The following is a 23,679-nucleotide window of genomic DNA, read 5'->3' as shown; positions in this document are numbered from 1 at the left end:
GTAGCTTCATATGAAAAGAAAGTTGATTTTTTTATAAGAAGAATTGAATTGGAATATAATTAGATTTTATATTTTATATGCTACACTCTACTAACCTAACCCGTACATATTTTCGAGTTAGTCATTTAAAGAAATAAATACTTCTTTTCTTGCTTTAAATGATTTTCTGAGACATTCTGAACTGTTTTTTTTTTTTCTGGCGTATGTCCAAACAATTGTGTTCAGATTGAGAATTTTGTGCATTTACAAGTAACTTATTGTTTGTTTGCAGCTATTAGAGTTTCTGTAGTACTGCAATGGTTTCACACTAGAGATATTACGCTTGTGAATATAAAATACACCGCGTGTTTCAAAAAGAATGACCTGATTTTGGACAGTAATAATAACGGAACATGGGACTTGCCGGCAAGGAAATGAGTGTTGTTTGAATGGGCGTGGCCTAGAGTTTCAGAAAATCGCCGTTAGATGTCAATCAATGCGTCTTCTCAGTTTGCAGTCAGTCAGAAGTAAGATGGCGTTTTGTGTGCTGCAGTTTGCAAAGACTGAGTCAGTGATTTCAGTCCAGCGTGCTTGTCATCGGTGTTTTGGCACTGATCCACCCGCACCTAAAAACATTCGCCATTGGTATTGCCAATTTGAAGAGACAGGATGCTTGTGCAAAGGTAGGAGACCAGGTCAGCCTCGCACTTCCGGTGAAATGGTGGAAACAATTCGACAAACGTTTGCTGTTCGTGCTGATGGTGGTGGACACAGAGTATTTGTAATAGCATAGCTAAAATTTGAAGATTTTGTGAGTATTTTGCAATTTATTCCATTTTTGCAGTATATTTTTATCAATACATATGGACTTTTAAAATCAAGTCATTCTTTTTGAAACGCCCTGTGTAGATTTTGTACATTGTGCAGAAATAATCTGCCAGAAGAAATTAATGTACAGTCCACTTTCGTATGCACTCGTTTACTTTAACTGTAAAATTACCATTTCTGTTACGAAGTATTGTAAACATGCACCACCTACGTATTTTAAAAACCTAATTTATTCTAACCTACTCGAATTTACTTTACCCAACCAAATGTTTGACTGTATTACCGTAACCTAACCTAACCTAACCTGATTCACTCTATTCTACCCTAGCACATGTTGATGAGCATAGGCGGGGGCAATTTTCCCTCTGGAATTTCGAAAGGGGTTCATTTCTTCTTAATACATGTCAACTGCCTGTTCACCCACTACAGTATTTAATATGTTTACTGTAGTTAATAAAGTTACGTAATGTGCATCAATAATAACTATTCTGCATGAAATATTATGTGTATCAAGATATATGTATATTAGCGACTTCACTTGCCTGCCAGTCTTCTGCCTCTCCTCTATCCCTTGGGAAAATGATGTGGGCGTTTCTATTAATGCGTGCTTTTTACATGAAAAATTGGTTTCATGGTACATAAAGCAATCTGTACTCAATCATTTGAACATGCGTAAGAAAATAAGTCCAGCATATATAAGATAATGTAAACCAAAGAGAAGCGAGCATTAAAAGTTCTTTTTGAGGAACCATTCTAAACTTAAACACAAAGCACTTTTCATTTACTTTAACTACAGTAAAATTGGATGGAAAAAATGAAATCTTTGAGTTTTACGTCCCACAGTTATGCCGGTTAGGCTAAAGGAGACGGTGATTATGAGAAATGAATGAAATGGTGGAATGAAGAAAGTGGGAGGAAACGGGAGAACCCCGAGAAAACCCACGAGCACGGTGTTTGTCCACCACAAAGTCCACACGGTGCGAGCTGGGATCGAACCAGGGACCCCAAGCACCGGAGGTGAACGCTCTGAGCCACCGCGCCCCCTAAAATTGGATGGAAAATAGGACGAATTTTATTTTAGAAAAGTTGGATCGAATGTTCCGTGTCACACGAAAATGACATGTCCCTTACTACCATACACAATCAAACTTGATCCCGGCGGGAGCTCATGTGGTTCGGATTCCACGTTAATCAGTAGGTCCACGTCTTACATAGCCTCGCTGCTGAACGGGACGTAAAACTCAAATTCAACTCAACTCAACTCAACAATCAAACTTGAGTTGGATGAAAAGTTTGTCATACATGATGGGGGGGAATAGACCGTCTAAAATCGTTTCGCAAACCAAAATGCGAATTTTGAGTTGCCTTATCGCAAACGGTTACAGAATATGGTCGCTACACCTACAATTTAAGGGAATATCCGAATCACCGTAATATGTTCAGTGCTCTCAGTTTTCGTATTCGATTATGTATATTCATTTCTCAAAATTGGGTTAATGTTCTATGTCACAAATATCAAGTAGAGTTGGATGCAGTAGTTCTTGTCATTAGTTTGATGGAAACATGGACCGTCTATATCGTGTGAATATTCTACCCTACACTTTTCTTCTTCTCTTTCATTTTCTTCTTTTTTCTGAAATTGTGTCAAATGCCCCAACAGGAATGGTGCAACATGTTAGTGATGTCATTTCACATCACAAATTACAGAAATATAGTTATCTTGTTTAATGTAGAAATTGTTCGAAAAGTTCCATTTAATTTGATGTTTGTCACTTTTTTTTTTTTTGTACTCCCTGTTGATTAACGTAAGTGTTTGTCAGATCTTGATTCATGCACATTCTCCTTGTTTCACGGTAATATTCAATGAGGTTCTTGTTTGTTATTATCTAGAAAATTTCGTAAATATTTCGACAGAGTATTGACAAGGTACTTATGGCATGAATAATATAAACATGGTATGCTTTGTTAGGGCTGAGGAAAATCACGAAATGAACAATCTACTGTAGAATAAAATAAACACTCCCCGTGTTTGCCGTTCGTTATCCACGTAGTTCTTCCCTTTCCGAAACGGCGCCACAATCTGTAGCACATTTCCGCCATCTACACCTATATAGTAACTATTTGCGAAGTAGCAGCAAGTTTGATCAGAACAGAGTTCTTCCGCATGGTGTCGCTACTGTCGATTGATAACAAACGAAACATTATTTATCAGATCTTATAATTGTTACTATTCTCGCAATTTCGTTTTAGTATTAAGGCAAATAAATCAGTTGAAAGAAAAAGATTGGTAAATTAAACGTTTTAAACACACTTAATTGAAAAGCTTCGTATTGTTAGAATTGAGGTGTATATTTTAAGGGTAGAATTTGTAGCTTTGCATTTGTTGAAGGATTGCATTCAGTATAGTTAGTAATACAAATCGCTAAAAGTGATGGTAGCAGGGCGGATACAGGGGGGCGATCTGGGCGATCCCCCCCCTAGAAGATGAAACTTTTTCTATTTTATATATAAATAAAACCCATCCCTGAGTTTGACGCTCTTAAAAGTAGCTCTAAGTACCAGTATTACAACCCACCGCCCCCCACAGAAGTCCGTCCTGGATCCGTCCCTGGATGGTAGGCACCACCAAGCACTTGCCCCTTTGTGTATATAGTCACTAATACCAGACGGCGAAGGCGCCTATAATGCAATATCGGGTGCCATAAGGAGCAAGGAGCGTGCCCTCCGTTATTATAGAAACTATAGACAGTATACATCGTTTGAACTAAGGACAAACAATTCGGAATATGCATAATATACGATATACTAACATATATATATAATATAATATAATATAATTTCATACAGTCAGCAAATACTGACCTCATGATTATTATTTATTACAAAAGAACACCGGATAATATATTTTACGGTTGCCTTAATCATCTCTAAACAGTAATATTTCTGTGTATGTGTATTTAAGTATAAAACAGGGAAAACTATGGTGCTTTGCAACATGTTTAAAGTATTATAAAATTAATGGTAACGTGAATGATTTAATTTTTCAGGGTGAAGAACTGCAGTACGTCTCAAGAAAGTGCCTGTACAATGACGGTGATACCATGGGAAGAATCGTGGCATTATGTGACTGTCGTGTCGAACCATAGAGTTGGCTTCTCCATAAAATTTGGCTTTGAATGTAAGTAAAATCCAGCACTACATTTTCTTCCAATATTCACATACCTTTTAAGTTTTTTTTTAATCTCTGTATGTGGAAGGAGCTATTTACATGTTACAGTATGCCACGGTCTTTCATCTCAAAGAATAATTCCTACGGTTGAAACAAAACTTTGGGGTGTTGATTGCCTATATTCAGAGGTAGGCCCTATCTATTTTCCTTATTTGGTCAGGTCCCAGAACCAAATAAAATTAAGCTAATCTTTACTTTTGAGCAATTATAGAAGAAAGTAGGGTGATCATGAGGAAATCCAATTCAAAATTTCAACAGGTTTACAATTTCCATAACCCCTACATGCTTAGAAAGGGGTTTCTGGATGTTTGTTCCTACTGATGTGAACATGTTTACTAGCCTAGACTCTATACCGTTCAACGTATTCACAACAATTTTTAAATTTATGGTTTGTATAAAGTTCTTTAAGAGACCTTTTAAGAAACCTGAAATTATCGTACTATCCCTTAAATTAAGGGTAATTTACTGAACGGTGAAAATGAAAATTAGCGATTTTCTCAAACCACTCTAAAGTGTATATCTTATACATCAATATTTAATTAACAGCTCTATACTATAAGTCATTATTGTGGGGAAAATTCCAAATATAGTATTTTATTATTGAGGATTAGTTCTTTTCGGACCATTTTCTCGCAAATAAGCTATTTAGTTCATAGTTCATTTTAATTAAGCAATTAGCGTACGCGCTTCTGGCGTGGGAGAGCCGGGTTCGTTTCCCATCAAAGTTCATATGGTTCAGATTCCAAGTAGGTCCACGTCTTGTATGCTGAAAGGGACGTTCAAGTCAAAATCAACAACAATCAAAATCATTTTAATTAATAAACTACGAGATAATTCATCTCTTACGAAAATAAATTCAGAAAGAGTATTTTACACTTGGGGAAAAATATCTGTAAGTACAATTTCAAGCCATTTTATTTCATGTAATCTAAATGAATGTTTTATTAAGAATACTACGTTGCGTAAATCACTTCTCATGCAAATATTGTCAAATAGCATTTTACTCCTAGTGTAAGTTTCCTCTTGTACCATATTCTCAAAGATAAGTGAGACAATTTTGTTCAAATTTCATAATTGTTTCATTAATAACCCTACCATGTTGCGTAAATCACTTATGAAAATATCTACAGAAGGCAGTTTACTTCGGACGCGGGGATGTTCCTGGGATAAAATTTTCCGAAAATCCTTTATAATTTTGTTCGTATTTTACAAATAAATGTTTCCGTAATAACTGCAGCAACCATCGCTTTATATGAATATATAATCAAGGAATCACGGTGGCTCAGTGGTAGAATATTCATCTCTGGTGCATGAGGCCCTTGGTTCGATCCCAGCTCGCGCCAACTGAGCTTTGTGATGGACAAAAGCCTTGTGCGTGGGTTTTCTCGGGGTTCTACCGTTTCCTCCCACTTTCTTTATTCCACCATTTCATTCATTTCCCATCATCACCGTCTCCTTTAGCCTAGCAGGCATAACCATGGGACGTAAAACTTACATTCATGAAATGAAAAATGAAATTAGGTATATAATCAGAAAATGTGTTTAATTGTTGCAAGAAATTATGTCTGACGTGACGTATTGTAGTATACCAAATTTAGAAATCCCGAAATTATTGTAAATATTTAAATTTTATGTGAAAATTATGTAAACAATTCAAGGCTTACTTGAGTATAAAATACTAGCTGTCTGGATTGAATGAATTAAGTCAGGGTAGTTTCTAGGATCTAATCTGCTTTATTAAAATAAGCTCAAAATTTATTTTATTCTATCAGACATACACGTGAAACTCCCAGACAAGGAAATGTGGAAGACATGCGGATTGCATTTCGCGGTATTTAAAAAGGACCACTTACGTTCATTCAACACACTTCAAGCCTACACTTCAGCTCTATACTTGTCATTCGTCTCTAAGTTACGTCTGTAGTTACGAATGCCAATCCACTTGTTTAAGTAACCAAGACAGATAAAAAACATTTAAAAAATAATTACAAATTAATTTTCGTAAACTATAATAATGACTTCCGAATTTTGGACAAGTGATCTTTCTTCACTGATCTTACAGCTTTATTATAAGTGTACGTTGCACTTGCTAAATGTTTAAACTCAAGTTAACTGTTAACATTGTTTTTATGTTCTTCCTGAATTCTTGTTCTAAATAGGAATTACTGAAATTTTGGGGTAAGATGTGACTAGATCCTAATCCCAACTTCGATAATCCATAACTCGGAAACCAAAGGTCTGTTCAGGAAAATATTTCACATGGGTATTATTTATTTATTTTCATTTTTTTTTAAAAAAAATCAAATGATGAGATATTATTTTCTGAAGCGTAAATGTGGCAAAAGAAGAAAACTAAGCATTCAAAATTGCTTGTTCGAATATTAAATTAAAAAACAAAATTGTTTTCGTAGCAAACGTCCAACCTCCACACTCTTTTGCTAGTGACAGGCAGTAGAATATGATTCCAGTTAGGTAAACATGTTCACACATTATTAAATTTTCACAGTTATGACAGAAAAAAAACTGGAACTTCGGTTGTTTTCTTTCATGTTCTCTCTGTCCAATAAAGCTGTGGCCTTGTGATATGGTGGGTCTTTCAAAAGTGAGGGGCCATAGATCAACTTCATTATGAGTATAGGCAAAGGAAAATAAAAAGGTGAAAGATGTTGAAAATAGGTAGTTATCAATACAAAAGCGTGATTTTTTTCCCTCAATCGTACCAGCGGCTTGAGCTCCACATTTGTAAGTTGCTCTATGTTAAATGAAAAAGTAACGTTCGCATTGAGCAGGGTGTTCGAACAAAAAAAAAAATCCCGCAAAAAGAACACGTGAGATATGCATGTTGTTGTGTGAGAACCTAGAACATTTCGAACCCGTTTCCTATCAATACTGTATGGTACGTTGAGGGCTCAAGAGAACAACTTGCTGAACTGGCAGCGTTGCTTTTTCTTTAACATAGGACATGGTGCATTTGAAAAAAAATCCAACATTTCAGAGTGAAAGCGCGTATTTCCATCAATTGGTCTCTCTGCCTATTTTTTCGTATTTTTACTCATAATGGAGTTGGCTTGTGGGCTCAAACTTTTGATGCACCCTGTATATTTTGTTCATTACACTTACTATTATTATGCAAAGATACTATGTTGATTATAAAACTGTATTAAATAACGTTCAAAGCATACTTAACAATCTTTTTCTTATCTAAATCCACATGGAGATATGATTATAAATATATTCACTCGCAAGCTAAATATTGGTCTAAGGAAGAAGTTGTTCAATTGCTATATATGGAGCATTGGACTGTATGGTTCAGAGACTTGGACATTACGGAAGTTAGAGAAGAAATATTGAGAGAGCTTTGAAATGTGGTGTTGGAGGAGGATGAGAGGATAACATGAACAGAGAGAATAACAAGTGAATGTTTTAAAACGGATAGGAGAGAAGAGGGCACTTTTAGCCAGCATCTTTCGTAGAAAGGCCAATTGGATTGGAAATATCTTGCAAGGAAATTGTCTCCATACCGCCATAGAAGGAAAGGTGGAAGGGAAGCGAGGAATAGGAGGAAGAAGAACACAACTGATCGATGATTTGAAAAATAGAAGAAAATATTGGGAGTTAAAAGAGGAAACTGCGATGTGGAAGAAAAATTTTCAGGCCCAAACCTAAAATTGAAAAAAAATCTTCATTAGTCCCAGTACCTGCCAAAAAGCAGAATACCATAATAATAATAATAATAATAATAATAATAATAATAATAATAATATGTGCTTCTAAAATATTTACTCCCTTCTACTGTTCTAGTGCCTAGCAGTGTACCTTTGGTTCACATGGTACTGGAGTCTATTCCCGCTAAGAAAGCGCTGAACGCATTACGGTGGTTCGGGATTTATCTTTAAACTGTTAGGTCCACCTCTCATATATCACTGATGCTGAGAACCTAATCAACGCTAAACCTCAACAAACATCCTTTGTCTGGGCAACCACGCCATACGTAAATGTAATGTTGGTTACATTACAGGATGGGTAAACCGAAGTTTACACATTCTATCATAATACTGGTGGTTTCCTAAGCTCAATTTCGCATCTCGAATCCTATTACTTACTGTTCTCCACAGACTCACCAGGACTGCAACGAAAAATTCATTTGATCTTTTGAGAAAAGATAAAAGATGACGGAATAAAACAAGGGATAAGCTTGAAAATATAATTAATGATCAGTAATGTCATTTCAGATGTGATACTGGAGGGGCAAGTTTGGAGGGGTACGTTACACCCACCGGCATATTATTTCCACTTTTTCGGTAGCATATTAGTGTACATTTTACTTAACAACATATGCTTTAAAACTCAAAGGGGGCAATGCAACATCGGCAAAAGTCTCTTGCCAAATGCCATTTGTAATTCCAATAGTATTGAAGGAAGCATCAAATTACACCACATACTGTTTGTACGTGACTAACATTCAAAGTGTAACAGCAATATCTAAGTACAGTGTAACATACCCAAATTTACCATATGCCATGAGACCAGTCTCTCGCAGCGAAGAATTACCTGTGCCCAAACCTCTAGTAATATGATGATGTCTGAAGAAAATTATAAAAGGATTCCATTGCTGCATATCCACCATATAAAGCAAGCAGACATTCAAATAAACCACATTTGTTGAGTCAGGTCGATCTCAATAACCTTGTACGGGATTCAAAATTGTCAAAGCAACAATCATAAGTCCGATAATTTCTGAGGTTCTGTCCGAACTATGAACAGCATATCAGGCTTTGGGGTACAACATCAGTATTAAAATGCACTTCTTGGATTCACACATCGACTTCTTCTCTCCCCCCCCCCCCATCCCCAATATCTTGGCGTTGTGGATAACGAGCATGACAAATTCCATCAGGCTATTTCGGAAGTGGTGAATTATTACCCTTCCATGTTAACCGATTATACTTGTACTTTGCGGAGGATGTTCATGATACACAATACAGGCAAAAATCATACACCAAATCATTTTAGAGGTAAGATTCGAACATGGTTTTATTCCAACAGTGCCTTTCTCATGAATAAGTTACATAAATCATAGTACACATTTTTTTCCCTCTGTCTTATGGAAACCGTGGGTTACACGAAAAGCTATAAAAAAACAACCTGAAGTCAGCTGTGAAAAATACTATTAGATTCACTTAATAGAGTTCTTGAGACAGCTATTTCTTACTGGCCAATATAATAACATAAATACATTAAATTTTACGAATAATCCCATTAAAAATACATTGAGTAATTGAAGAGATAAGTATTACTTAATCTTGATTTATTAGAATTGTGGAACTATGAGTTTTTATGTGTACTACGGTGCGTCCTAGTATACAAAATATAGATCTTTTAGAAAACATAACATATACAATAAAGTAAACTGACAATTTTCGAGTTAAACATTCTTTAACGAAATGCTTTAGTGACGAGGCATATAACTGATGCCCATAGAAGTTATTGGTTTTCCAGACACCGGTAATTTGAATACAACACCCAGATTAATGATTATTATAGCGCTCCCGTGGGGGCTCGATGTGACAAATCGATACAATTTGTTAACTTTGTTCCATTGAACGGATCTCATTAAAGCAATTTGGGAACAATAAATTGTTGTTACATTTCCTCTCTTTTCCCCTTCAACGTGATGCGTAAGAAGAGAGAAATTTGATTTCACGTCACAATAGAATTTAATTGAAGGGTACCAAAATGTAACGGTTTTAAGCGTTCAAACATGAGATGAAAAGAAATTTCTTTAACCTGTTCTCACTCGAAATGATTGCTACTTTAGGAATACTATGTTTAACACTAATCTTCAGAGCCTACTCACACTTATTTGATTTTGCACTAACGCTAGTGCACCATACCGACCTCAATTAACCTCGCAAAACCTAGATTAGGACTATCCTCAATGGAATTTCCTTACAATTGCCCTACCTCACAACCTCAGTGAAATTGATCCCAAATTAGTTACCTTAATAAACTTCATATACATTAAAACTAAGTTGACATCAATGGAACCTCATTTGGGGTCATCAGTGAACTTACTGATCTCACTAAATTTTTCATTCACTCATCTTTCAGCTTCCTATCTGAATGGCACTCATAAGGTTTGCAGAATAAAAAGAAGTCTTTAGAACATCCGAATGTTTTAATATGTTTGTCACTCAAACATACATTGTGCATGTGGTTCGGGATTCGATTACTAGTCGAGATCTAACACCAAATTAATAATTAGAGCCTAGTCTAGGAGGAGTCTTAATTGATTTGAAATTCCTTTCTATCATTAAGGCTACATGACTGAGCCTACTGCAAGAAGTGGGATCCGAACTACTAGACTACTATAAAAACCCGAACTACTATAGTCAGGTTTTTATCCGTGGCTAAGTATCTCAGTAGATGTACACGTTCCCCCATCCTTTATTTCCCTTACAGGTCGTGAAAGTGAGTAATAAATATCTGCCCTATGTGAAGACAAGTAAAATTAAGTTTTTAGGCTGCTCCTTGTGTTGCTGTTACAATTCGCTTCTGTTAAATAGATCAATAAAGGTATGTTTTAGTTATACTTCTTTATGTAATTCTTAATTTGAATTCTACAACCACTCTCAGAACAGCGGAGGGAGGGGAACTATAGCGACCTATGTTAACCTTAAACTGATTTGTCAACCCAAATTCGTAAGTATATTTTTTCCTTTTTCAGTGTGTGCAAACGAACATCCACTCCCAAGATATTTGCTAGTGAATGATCTCGATGCAAGACAAATTTGTTCATCACTAAACAAGACCAGCCGATTGAGAGTATTGTTTCCAGCATCAGCCGCACAATCAGAAGCCACGATCACGGACAATTGTTGGGAAAGGTAAGTCATATGTTCTGGTAACTATCATATTCTAGAGACCAGGCCGTTCATTAATATATCTTTAATTATCAATTTTTTGAAGGGAAATTTAACAAAAAGAACATGCACTCTAACAGGGGAATAAATCTGTCCAGCCTGGTCTCACTATACTCCACGTGATATATCTAATACTAGTTCTTATATACGTGGCATTTCTAATTCTCAATCTATACTTTCACTACAGCGTCCTAATTTCTAATTTAGCTTTAAATCGCGTGGGTAAAGAAACTGGAGACCCTATCCTGCTCTACTATTCTTGCCTACCTGCGTAAGCTCAAATAGGCTGTAACGGGTATTTTGATGGTAAAATCCTTGTAGAATTTACAATGGCATTGACAATAGCAGAAGTATCGGAGAATAGAAAGTTTGATGCTAATCTAAGGAAGTAGGTAGCTAGATATTTTGAACACGATTGTATCTTCTCAAGTGCAATACTTAGGAGAAAGAGTTAAAAAATAATTAACCTGATGGATATTGGTAGTCGCCACACAAGAGATTAGAGTTCTTCTTACATTTGAAAGGCAAGATTACATCTTTCTAGAATCGAAATTAGTGCTTTCCCCATGTTGCATCAGTATAATTTATAAGCATCAAAGTGTGAGCCTTTTTACAGAGAATCGTTTCAGATTTTAATATGTTTACTTGAAACAATGCTAAAAGTCTTGGTATACACAAAAGTGACCACCTTTTACCCCAATCATGCTCCGCTTTTTTCGAAAACCGCCGGTAGTTTATGCAACCCAATCATACTCGATGTATGTTTGGTTGCAGATCCTACAGAAATTTTCACATGACATTTCTTGAATTACCTGTTTGCTTTCAAGCCATGTATTGTGGTCATGCTAATCTTCCGACTCGCTAGTCAACCAAGACCATTTACTTAACGCAAGTAGGCAAGAATATAGTTTGCAAGAAACTGCTTGGAAGAAGAGTAGATGAACAAAGTAAATCAAGAAAACTGCACGATTCTTAACTTCAGAATATGTAGTCATTACCGAATATCATAAGGATCGTAACATCGGGATATGCGCCTTGAAAAATGCGCCCACAGTGTATAGTGTTTTAATTAGGAAGCCTGTGGAAAGAAATGTTCGGGTCCACTAAAAATTAGGTATGTGGAGATACTCCTCCAACAGCAAAATATTATTTGTCTGATTGTATTTCCGTGACGACCTAAGTTACAGAGTAGGTTGGTAAGGTAGACATGGCAACTAAACCAGTAGAACAGAAATATAATAATACGATTGAAAAGGATGCAATGAAAACTAGAAATACGAAGGTAAAGTGGAGTGATATATCGGGTGTTCTAACAATGGCGCCCACGAAATGCAACATACTATTCTACAAGTGAAAATAAAGCGAAAAATATACATAACTAGCATCAATTACCCGCTTCGCTGTGTTAAATTAAGAAAAAAATAGTAATATGTTTCATTAGTCAGTCACTTTTTACTATTACTAAACGCTCCTTGATATGGGTCATTTTTGATGATTTTTATATATCCCCCTCCCACAATTTGCGGGGATAAATTTGAATTTAAAGCCATCATAAGTGTCGCTGTTCATCGCAGCGACCTCAAAAAAACTATAGATTCGACACTAATATCTGTTATTTTCGATCATTTATAAATGTCTTTCCTCCTCCTCTAAGTTACACCGTCAAAGTGATATGACAAAGATCATCTTATGTTGAACTTCATCTACGTTAAAAATTTGATCCTTTGGTTCAAGAGTTATTAACTTTTACTTAATTTTCAACTCTTTCCTCCCCCTCCCCTAAGTTCTATCGTCAAAGTGAATAGATAAATACCATCCCAGGCTCGAACCTCATCTATGTTGAAAATTTGATCGAGATCGGCCAAGTGGTTCAAAAATGAAGTCACAAAGACAGTCACTTTAATTTTTACTTTTTACATAGCTATATCTCCGCCTTCTCCTCCCCCTCTACGTTGCACCATCAAATTGAAATGATAAAAATTATCCAAAGCTCGAACCTCATCTATGTGGAAAATTTGATCGAGATCGGTCGGGTGGTTCAAGAGTAACGAAGTTTTATTTATTTTTATACATCTGTCCCCTGCTCTCCCACTCCCCTACGTTGCTCCATCAAAGTGAAATGAGAAAAATCATCTCAGTCCCAAACCTCATCTACATTGAAAATTTGATCAAGATTGGTTGGGTGGTTCAAGAGCTATTGTGTTTTTCTGTCCCCCCTCCTCCCCCTCCCCTAAGTTCTACCGTGAATAGCTAAAAACACTCCCAGGCCAGAACCGCATCTGTGTTAAAAATTTGATCGAGATCGGTCAGGCGTTTGAAGAGATTAAGAGTCACAAACATAGTCACTTTCAATTTTATAATATAGACTAGCTTTGGTTAGCTTGGGCGGAGCCCCCAGACCCCCGAGTCTACTCGGCCTACGGCCTCACATTTCTTGTCTATCGGCCTTTGCATCAACAGTGAATTTCGTGAACTTGCTCTTCATATTTCCAGAATTTGCCCATCAGGGGTTCTCCCCCCCCCCCCACACACACACTGTTTTAGCTCGGCCTACGGCCTCGCACCTTTTGAACCCACAATTCTATCGTTTCTTTTCCTATTTCAACTATCTAAATGATAAGATTTTGTATCCGAAGAAAACGCCCATTTAAATAGCATGGGAATTTCTTCATCCCCCTTTAGCCCCTTTAAAAATTAAAAATATTAAGTTTCGGCAATTTTCTTGTCGGTTAGTCCTGAAAGGCCAAATTTCATCATGCCAAATTTCATCATTCTAGGCCTGCCGGAAGTGCCTAAATATCTTGGGGTGTAGAAGACGTCCCATATAAATAACATGGTAAAGATTTTTCAGTTCCCCATAAAACCACTCTAAAGTTGGAATTATTTTCTGATAATTCACTTCGGTAACGCTAACGAAAACGTACAAACACACCGAATTTCAAGTTTTTATTCCAATTCTAAGTATTTAAAACATGAGATTATAGATATAAAAAAGCCCATTTAAATAACATGAGGAAATTCTTCATCCCCTCTTTAGACCCCCTAGAAATTAAAAATATGGGGGCACGGTGGCTCAGTGGTAGAGCGTTCACCTCCGGTGCTTGGGGTCCCTGGTTCAATCCCAGCTCGTGCCGTGTGCACTTTGTGATGGACAAAGACCGTGCTCGTGGGTTTCCTCGGGGTTCTCCCGTTTCCTCCCACTTTCTTCATTCTACCATTTCATTCATTCCTCATCATCACCGTCTCCTTTAGCCTAACCGGCATAAACGTGGGACGTAAAACTAAAAGATTTCATTTCATTTCATTTCAAATTAAAAATATTCACCTTTGGCAATTTTCCTTTGGGTTTGTCTCGAAAAGCTACAATCATGCCAAATTTAATCATTGTGGCCCTACAGGAAATGCTCAATAATTTGGGAGTGTAAAAGGTGTTCCATATAAGTAACATGGGAAAGATTTTTCAGTTTCCTATAAAACCACTCTAAAGTTGGAATTATTTTTTATTTTTACTGATTTACTTAGGTAGTGCTAACGAATACGTACAAGCATACCGAATTGCAAGTTTTTATTCCAATTCTAAGTACCTAAAACATGATATTATTGGTAAAAACAAGGCCCATTTAAATAACATAGGAAAATTTTCATCCCCTCTTTAGACCCCCTAAAAATTAAAAATATTGACTTTTGGTAATTTTCCTGTCGGTTAGTTCCGGAAAGCTACAATCATGTCAAATTTAATGGTTATAGCCTACAGGAAGTACTCAATAATTTATGTCAGCTCATGTAGTTTTATATATAGTTAGGATTGTACACTATTCGGAACCTCGTCTGGAGGCGCACATTGCACTATGTGGCAACGTCGCAATGAAAGAACCACAGATTAGATCTACCAGTATCAAATAGGTATATCGATTCTTTCCAGATGGCAATTACAGTCGATACGCGTTGGCACTAGCACCACATATTAACGTAACGGTCGATGTAACTGCTTAGTGGATTCGTAGAGCAATGCAAGTGGTTCCAACTTGATGTTGCCACATAGTCAAATGTTTGAGTCCCCATAGCGGCTGAAGGAGTCCCGCAGATTATATCATTATATAGTATGTTCGCTTTATTTTTACCTTTAGAATAGCACTATGTTGTCCGCGGGTGCCATTTTTCAAACACCTGATATAGATCTGAGGAAGTAATTAATTAGAATTTGGATTAGGAAGCCACGTATAGAAGAAATGAGTAGATATTCACTTACAATCTCAATCAGTGATATATAAATACATGGTTTTCTGATCTCTTAAAAGTATCAATAAGCTTGATCAGTCATTTCCAACAGGCCAATGTATGACGTAGAAGTGTTTTACAATCAGAAAAATGGCCGCAAGATTTCACAAGAGCAAACAACAGGATAGAATGAAGTAGGAATATGAATTCTAACAAATGTTTGACAGTGTACGGGTAGCCGTGAATCAAGTATGTAAAACTATCAACTACGCTATCTTGCCTCAAGTTTCCTGCCTGCTCCTTGTTCTGCCCATTCACTGAGAAGGAAACTAGGATCAAATTGTGGCATCAGAGACCATCTACTTGAAAATGATCTGGTCCTTGGCATTGATCCTCTCGTATAGGATATTTGCAATAGATTGTTTTATTTCAAGCTAGCTGAATATACCCATTCCTTGCATTGGGGCTGTATTTGGAAGTCAACGCCTGTGGGAGTATTAACATTCATTTCAGCGACCGCGAAGACTATGAATTTGACACTAATATCGGTCATTTTGGATTACTTTTACATGTCTGTATCCCCCCCCGGTGCATCCGCCCCCGGCAACCGAATAGGATGAATTTGGAAGTTACACGATCGGAGTTTCACCACTGATCTCAGCGACCACAAAAACTATGAATTCGTCACTAATATCGGCCGTTTTCTACTACTTTCACATGTCCTGGTAAACGCCCCCGAGAATAAATTTATTGTGATATGAAAATAACATTATGAAACCACAAACGCACCATTTTCTTTGATAGCATTCTGCCATTTTTCGGTAAAACTACAATCACATCGCTATAGAACTGTGATTTCTTATCAAAAAGTGGTGACAAGTGGTTTTGAAAGTCCTCTTTTGAAACAAACTTAACACCATTTACGGAATTCGTCACAGATCAAAATAAATGATAGCCTGACGGTGCCAGGTCCAGGCTGTATGGTGTATTAGTTTCCCATCCAAGTTTTCTCAACTTGTGTCTGGTCGTTAAAATTGTATGTGATCTGACGTTTATCAGCATAGTATACGACACCCTTTTTATTGAGGGGCCGCGGTGGCTCACTGGTAAAGCGTTCACTTCTGGTGCTTGATGTCTCGGGTTCGATCCCAGCCCCCGCCAAGTGAACTTTGTGGTGGACAAACACCGTGTGCGTGAGTTTTCTCGAGGTTCTCCCGTTTCCTCCCACTTTCTTCATTCCACCATTTCATTCATTACTCATAATCACCGTCTCCTTTAGCCTAACCGGCATAACTGTGGGACGTAAAACTCAAAGATTTCATTTCATTTACCCTTTTTATTGACCAGTTCCGCCTGTTTCTTTTGAATTGCCAAAATCCACTTGAGCTTATTGTCGGCAGTACAAATCCAACTCTGTCTTTCTCCATTGTGGCAATAGCTCGTGATGAACGATGCTCTTCGAATCCCACCAAACATACAGCATAACTTCCCTGTGCGTTAGCGTGAAGTTTGTCACAGACAGTGCAGCTCTTTCTCGCTTTGACTACGATCGCACATTGTTGTCATAGGTTATCCATTTTTCGTCACTGTGATTAACCGCTTTAGAAATGGCTCGTGTTCCTTACGTTTCAGTACAGATTCACAGATAGAAATTCGATCCAGTAAATGCTTTCGAGTAAGATCAAGTGGCACCCAAACATCGTGCTTGTTTTTGTAGCGAACTTTCTCTAAATGGTGTAATACTATTCGATATTGGATGTTTAGGTCATTAGCAATGTCATGGCAATGTCATGGGACCCCCTGTGTATTCGCGGGTCACATGCCTTGTGGTGACCCGTGTACCCTTCAGGGGGAGATAGGGTGGCACTGGTGCCCGGACCCACTACCGGTACTTTAACTGCCATATGGTACTGGGTTAGCACGCGGTGTCAACAACCTACCGGCAGAGGTGAGCCTTCGGGGGGCATCCTCTGAAATGGGCGACTAACTCGTGCCATTGGATCTGGGAGAGTACGTGTAACCCCATCACGTCCTCAGTGGATAGGTAGTTTCGGCTGCCGTACCTACCGGCGGGGGTGAGCCCTCGAGTATCCCCCGAAATGGGCAACTAAGCCGTGCCCTTGGGTCCGGGAGATAAGGCTGCGTGGTAACCCAACACGCTAAAAAGAGTGGGTAGTTGGTGTGCCCTGGGTGGGCGGATCCAACGCCCTACCGGGAGGATGATGTAGGTACTGCCCTCAAAAAGAGTGTAATGCGTTCTCTTGGGTCTGGGATGGGATACTTGGTATCCTAACGCATACTCGTACCTCAGGAGACCTGAGGAAGTGGGTCCCTCCTTCGTCCCAGTAGTGTGAGCTGGGTGCAGGAGCCACGACCCTACCAGGGGAGCCGTCGCTCCCAAATGGCCATTGTCTTTAAAGGTAGACAGTCTACATCAGCCATTGGGTCTGGTAATGTACGGTTCACCTCTCTCGTAAGAAGAGGTAGTCCCGTATTGTTTGGACGACCCTACCGAAGGAAGGGTGTGGGTGTCCCTTCTAATGGTGGCTTACACGTACCATTGGGATTCGGACAGGTAGCCTCGCTACAACGTGTACGTGGTACCTAAACACGTTAAAGATAGGTAGCCCCGTATTGTTTGGGCGGGCCTACCAGGGGAGACACGGCTCCCAAATGACAATGTCTGCTTTGAGCAAACGGTCTACATCAGTCATTGGCTCTGGTAATGTACGGTGTACCTCTACCGTAACTAGAGGAAGTGCCGTATTGCTTGGACGACCCTACCGGGGGGGAGTGTCGGATTTCAGCCTGCGGGAGGACCAACCGGAGGTGGGGGAGGGGCCAATCCCAGGAATCTGGGTAACGGTTCTGATCCTGCTAAAGGGAGGAAGTTCCGTGGGACATGGGCCGGCACCAAACCCAAATGGTGACTCAACACGTACCATTGGGTCCGGGATGAGATACGGGAGTATCTCGACGTGTGCGTGGTACCTCTACACGACAAGGCGGTTGCCAGTTGAACGATAGAGGTAGGCAGGGCCGGGATTGAACAAGCCCCCTCGGGCGTAGCCTGGGGCCCCGGATTGGGTTGGACTCTGCCGGGCTGTGGTCATACCGTGGGATTCGGTAGCTTGTGGGAGCCAATCCCAGGTATCTGGGTAACGGTGAACACGGGCGGGAGGTGAGCTTGCCTTATAACGCTCGGGCGCCATGCCTGCAGAGCATGGTAGGACTGACTCGCTAGCAGTCTGCCTCAACCAGTAGGTCTACTGGTAGGCACTCAGGACTTCGGTCTGGCCGCGCAGTGGGCGTATCCCACTCCCTCAGAGAATGGGGGTGACACACTAAGATGTCAAGGTTAAGGAACAAATCTTGACGGTGCACTTCGTGCACAAGCATTAATAGCGTATATTGTGCAACTACGGGCGGGTGCATTACATTCTTGCGGAACCCGTCCATTAAACAGACCGAACGGTCGCGGGCATGCTCTCCATGCATGCAATTAAGCGTGGCATAGTAGACCACTAGCTCACAATGTCATGGCTACTTACATGCTAATTTTGCTCGACTTCTGCCAGAATATCTTTCGCTTTGTGTGATTGGTCGCCCACTGCGAAGAGCATTTTGGACATCAACATTTCCAAAACGAAAACTACTGAACCATCTCTTTGTTGTTGTTTTTTGATAACATATCTTGCTATAAACAGCACAAATTTCCTTACGGGCTGCGCAGTATTTGCGCTTTTATCGAAATACAATTGTAAAATATAGCTCAATTTTGCGGAAAATTCACTTACCTTCATGGCGCAATACCTTATCTCTGTTCATAGGAATTCCAACACTTGTTTCGCAAATCTACTAGCTTGAGCTATCAAATGACGTTACGTTTGACCCGCTGCGACTCATATACCCTGTGATTTGAAAAACTAACGTCATTTCGTGCACAAAAGGCTCACTACTTTTTAGACTACCTGATATTTAAGCGTACACATTGCGAAGAAAACAGAAACATTTATATTAGTTCTTTGGAATTATCGTTTCTTGCTTTATTCGAGTTTTCCTGCTGTATTTTCTTTACTCCTACAGTTCATCAATTCTATTCGTTTCTAGGCTGCTGTAATTAAAGTAGTGCTTGTGAATGTTTTTTTTTTTCTTTGAAAATCTTATTAATCTTCGGAACGACAACATTAATTTCCATTCCGCGAAACGCCAGTAGCGAGTTATTTTTGAACTTTGCATATTTCTCGTAATAAATGAAGTTGTCTTCCAGAATACAAGAAACACATGTCATTGGTAATATATAAATTTACATACTTATTTTGGCTAACACGTCACACGTTATTTCTTTTACTAGTAACACCATATAATAGTAACATTTATCTGCTGTAACTCGCGTTTCATAATTTTTCGGTTTACTCATGAAATTTTGTATTAAAAAAAAAAAAAGTTTTCGGACGAGTAAACAAATCAAGTTGTTGTTGTTAACATATAACAGCAATTTATCATTGGTTGTTTTGCAAATTTGGTATTTTTTTTTTAACTATTTGTTAAGATCTGGTAAAAATTGACCCGACCTTGATAATATTTTAAATTTCAAAATAACTAATGCTTGTACTACGAGGGCTATCCAGAAAGTAGATTACGTTTTGGAATAAAAAATCAACAAAGTATAGGAAACAAATTTTATTATATACAGATGAAAGCCACACACAAATACTACTTTTCGACATAGTCACCATTCAAATTAAGGCATTTATCGTAGCGATGTACGAGCTTGGAAATTCCTTCGTCGAAAAATTCGGCCGCCTGCGACTTCAACCACTTCGTTACCTCTTCTTGCAGCTGTTCGTCGTCATCAAAACGCTGCATAGCCAGCCACTTCTTCATTGCTGGGAATAGGTGGAAGTCGCTCGGTGCCAGGTCGGGACTGTACGGCGGATGAGGAAACAACTCCCACTGAAAAGATTCAAGAACTTCACGCGTGACATTTGCCGTGTGGGGCCGGGCGTTGTCGTGAATCAACAAGATCTTAGAGCTCAACATTCCTCTGCGCTTGTTTTGAATTGCTCTTCTGAGGTTTTGCAGAGTTTGGCAATACCTTTGAGCGTTTATTGTAGTGCCTCTTTCCAGGAAGTCCACCAAAATCACACCTTTTCTGTCCCAAAAAACAGTCGCCATCATCTTCCTTGCCGACATTGTTTGCATGCATTTCTTGGGTTTTTGGGGAGAACCTGTGTGCCCCCACTGCATTGATTGCAATTTCGTTTCACAGTTCACGTGTTTCACCCATGTTTCGTCACCAGTAACGATGCGATCGAGTAAAGAGTCACCATCCTTATTGTAGGCGTCCAAAAAGTGCAACGCTGCAGCCATTCGCTGATTTTTGTGGTCCTCTGTCAAGATTTTTGGAATCCATCTTGCACAAAACTTGTGGTAACCAAGCTTTTCGCTGATGATTTCGTGCAACAAACTTCGCGAAATTTGTGGAAAACTCAAAGAAAGTTCCGTTATTGTGAACTTTCGATTTTCACGGACTTTAACATCGACTTTTTCGACAAGTTCGGCAGTCACTTTGCTGGGTCTCCCACTTCGATCTTCGTCGTGAACATTGGTTCGGCCATTTTTAAATCTTATGACCCACTGTCGCACTCCACCTTCAGTGATAATGTTGTCCCCATACACTTCACACAGCTGCCGATAGATTTCTATCGGTTTACAGTTTTTTGCTGTCAGAAACCTTATTACTGCACGCACCTCGCAGCTCGCGGGATTTTCAATTAACGCAGACATTTCAAACCGTCACAGTATCTTAACGGAGCACAGCACGAACCTCTCACTAGCACGGCTAGATGCCGACTGAGCTGCGCAACGCTCTGACCCCAAGATGGCCGCGCTAGCCCCGCCCCTAGCGGACACAGACGAAAACGTAATCTACTTTCTGGATAGCCCTCGTATTTTTAAGAAAGGCTTCTATACAAGTGTATGAATAATACATGTATACAGTGGCGGATCCAAGGGGGGCTGTAGCTCCCCTACTTGACGCTCAGGTATACACCGTATAAAATGGGCTTCAATCCTGCTTTACACAGGATAAAGCGGCAAATTATGGTTTAGCCCCTCCCTTGATCATATCCTGAATCTGCCAGTGCATGTATACATGTAGTTTAAGGAAGGTATGTGATTGATATGCAAAAAAGAAAAAAAGAAAAAACTGTTTCTGGGTCAGTTTGATCCGACCTTGGGGTTTCGAGTGTTAAATAATGTTAATGATATGATGTTTCTTTAATTCTTTCAGAACACCTTTACTACGAAAAACGTTCCCGGGAAGTTTTGTGTTTGAATATGATCAGTTGGAGGACGAGAACGGCACTGTACCAATCAAACTGGACGTCAGCACCCACAATCCAGGGTTAATGAGCTTCGGAATTAACCATATCCAGGACATCGGAGGAACACTAAGCTTTGAATTTGGGTTGGATCCATTTTTGGTGAGAGACTATAATTGGTACATAAATAATTGGCTTTCTTTGATACTATTGTAAACAGTAAAGGGACTATCCGGTTTGCCATAAGGACCAAACTGTGTCACGTGATCAAGTCAAAAGTCACGTTGCGTGCTAAATCGAGGCTGGAGATTCCAAATCGAGATGTGAGATATTTCAAGCACGTTACCTCCGCAGGAGCCGCCCTTGGTAGTTCGCAGCAAAAGATGCATATACTTCATCATTGTTATTGAGTTTACTCAAACAACTTGACTTTTGACAGTGTTCTATTTATATTTACCTCACGTGCTATACATCGCTTTTTAAGCTCTTCAGTATGTTTTTGCAATAAGATTTCAATTAGCCATCTCCTCATTATAGTTTTTGAGATATGTGGACGACTTCATTTTTCTCACTGATTTTCCATTGACATTAATGTTAATATTTCCTGCTTTTTTGACTATGTTCCATCCATTTTAAGACAATTTGCTTTTCGAATATAGAATTTACATAGTCTTTTCTACATTTGACATGAATTTTAGCCATCTCCCGCTTTTTTCTGTTTTTCTTTGTTGTTATTGTTATTTTTTTTTTTTTAGATAAGTGGAGGAATTATTTGTTTTTCATTGATTTTCTATTGACATTAAGTTAATATTTCGTGCTTCTTGACTCGTTTCATCCCTTTTAGGACAATTTGGTTTTAGAATATAAAATTTACGTAGTCTATTCTACATTTAAGCTGAATTTCAGCCATCTTCCTCAAAGTCTGTTCACATCCTGCAACCCGATAGGCTCTTTTCTTGCAGCAAACATACGTTGCCTTACAAGTGTATTGCGATCATTATTACGTTGGTTCTACTGGAGGCTGAATTGACAGGACTTTTTCGTGAAGATCCTAAAAGTTTCGGCATGGTACCTGAAATACAGCTCGTAAATATCTTGATTCGTTTCGCTGTATCCGTTGCCTTAATCCTCCGCAAATATCCTCCTCTATTAGCGTTGCTCAGTAGAAGAGCGCTCACCTCTGATGTGAAATAATTCTGGTTTTATTCTAGTGCAGGTGAGTTTGTGATGAACAATATTGCGTTTGGAGTTTTCCCATTTCCTTCGCTTTCGTTACTCAATTAATAATTGTTTCTTCATTCAGTTGTTATATAATGTCTCCTAGAGCCAACATTTCAAACCCACAGAACATTTTGTAAAATATTAGGTTGATGCATAATTCCGTAGCGTTTTAAATGTAGGTTTGTCAAGTTTATTTTCTTAGTGTTTTATTTATGAAATTCAGTTAAAATTCAGTTAAAAACTTGACCAAGTCAAACTAGCAGCTATTGAACAATGTAATCTCCGTCGTTATCAATAACTTCCTCTCAACGTTTGGGAAGTTTTTGGATCCCCCGTCTGTAGAAATCTGTTGGTTTTGAGTTTAGTAAGTCTTCAATCCAAGTGTGGAGGGCAGTTTCATCTTCGAGGTTGTGTTCATAAATGTGATTGGAAATGGAACGATGGTTGCTTTGTTACATTCCGTCACACTAGCTAATTCTCTGGTTCTCTGGCGTGGATTTTGGCGTATCAAACTGTTTAAACGTTCCTCATCAAAATCGAACGGTTTTCCTGTACATCTTCCATCATGCAAATGAAACTGATTCGCCTTAAAACAAGAAAACCATTTTCTTGCTGTGCTTTCACCGACGGATTAATTCCGTCTACTTCACAGATGTTCCTAGACGCATTTGCTGCGCTTTAACCTCGGTTAAGCTCATACAGCATAATGTCGGAAATGTTCTTTTTTCTCAACCTGACACTCCATCTTCAACAGCGAATAAATAACAATCGTTTGTAACAATCTCGCTTACAACTCTTATTTCATAAGACAACCCTCCAAAGTAAATCGTGACAATGTAAAATCGGTAAACAAATGAACAGCAATGCAGTGTTGTTAGGTCAAATCAGAACGCTACGGAATTATGTCTCAACCCAATAATTTGATTGTTTAATAAATGTCCTTTTTCTTCTGCTT

The 23,679-nt window shown here is 38.7% G+C and overlaps 1 protein-coding gene across 3 annotated transcripts in view; it reads left to right on the top strand.

Annotated features, from left to right (window-relative positions):
• The window catches only part of LOC145687958 (transmembrane protein 8B), a 1,033,730-nt gene that overhangs the window by 957,603 nt on the left and 52,448 nt on the right, over window positions 1-23,679 (top strand). For all 3 annotated transcript variants that reach the window (XR_014131821.1, XM_081761557.1, XM_081761558.1), the window contains exons 6-8: window positions 3,855-3,985; window positions 10,764-10,923; window positions 21,473-21,665. Coding sequence is in view for 2 of the 3 variants with exons in the window: in XM_081761557.1 (XP_081617683.1) it covers window positions 3,855-3,985; window positions 10,764-10,923; window positions 21,473-21,665 (484 nt within the window). In the remaining variant the exon portion in view is untranslated. The remainder of the gene's footprint in view (window positions 1-3,854; window positions 3,986-10,763; window positions 10,924-21,472; window positions 21,666-23,679) is intronic.

This window comes from Thermobia domestica, chromosome 6 (assembly GCF_964235325.1).
Source record: "Thermobia domestica chromosome 6, izTheDome1.hap1.1, whole genome shotgun sequence".
Classification (NCBI taxonomy): Eukaryota; Metazoa; Arthropoda; class Insecta; order Zygentoma; family Lepismatidae; genus Thermobia; species Thermobia domestica.
This window is presented reverse-complemented; position numbering and strand designations above follow the sequence as displayed.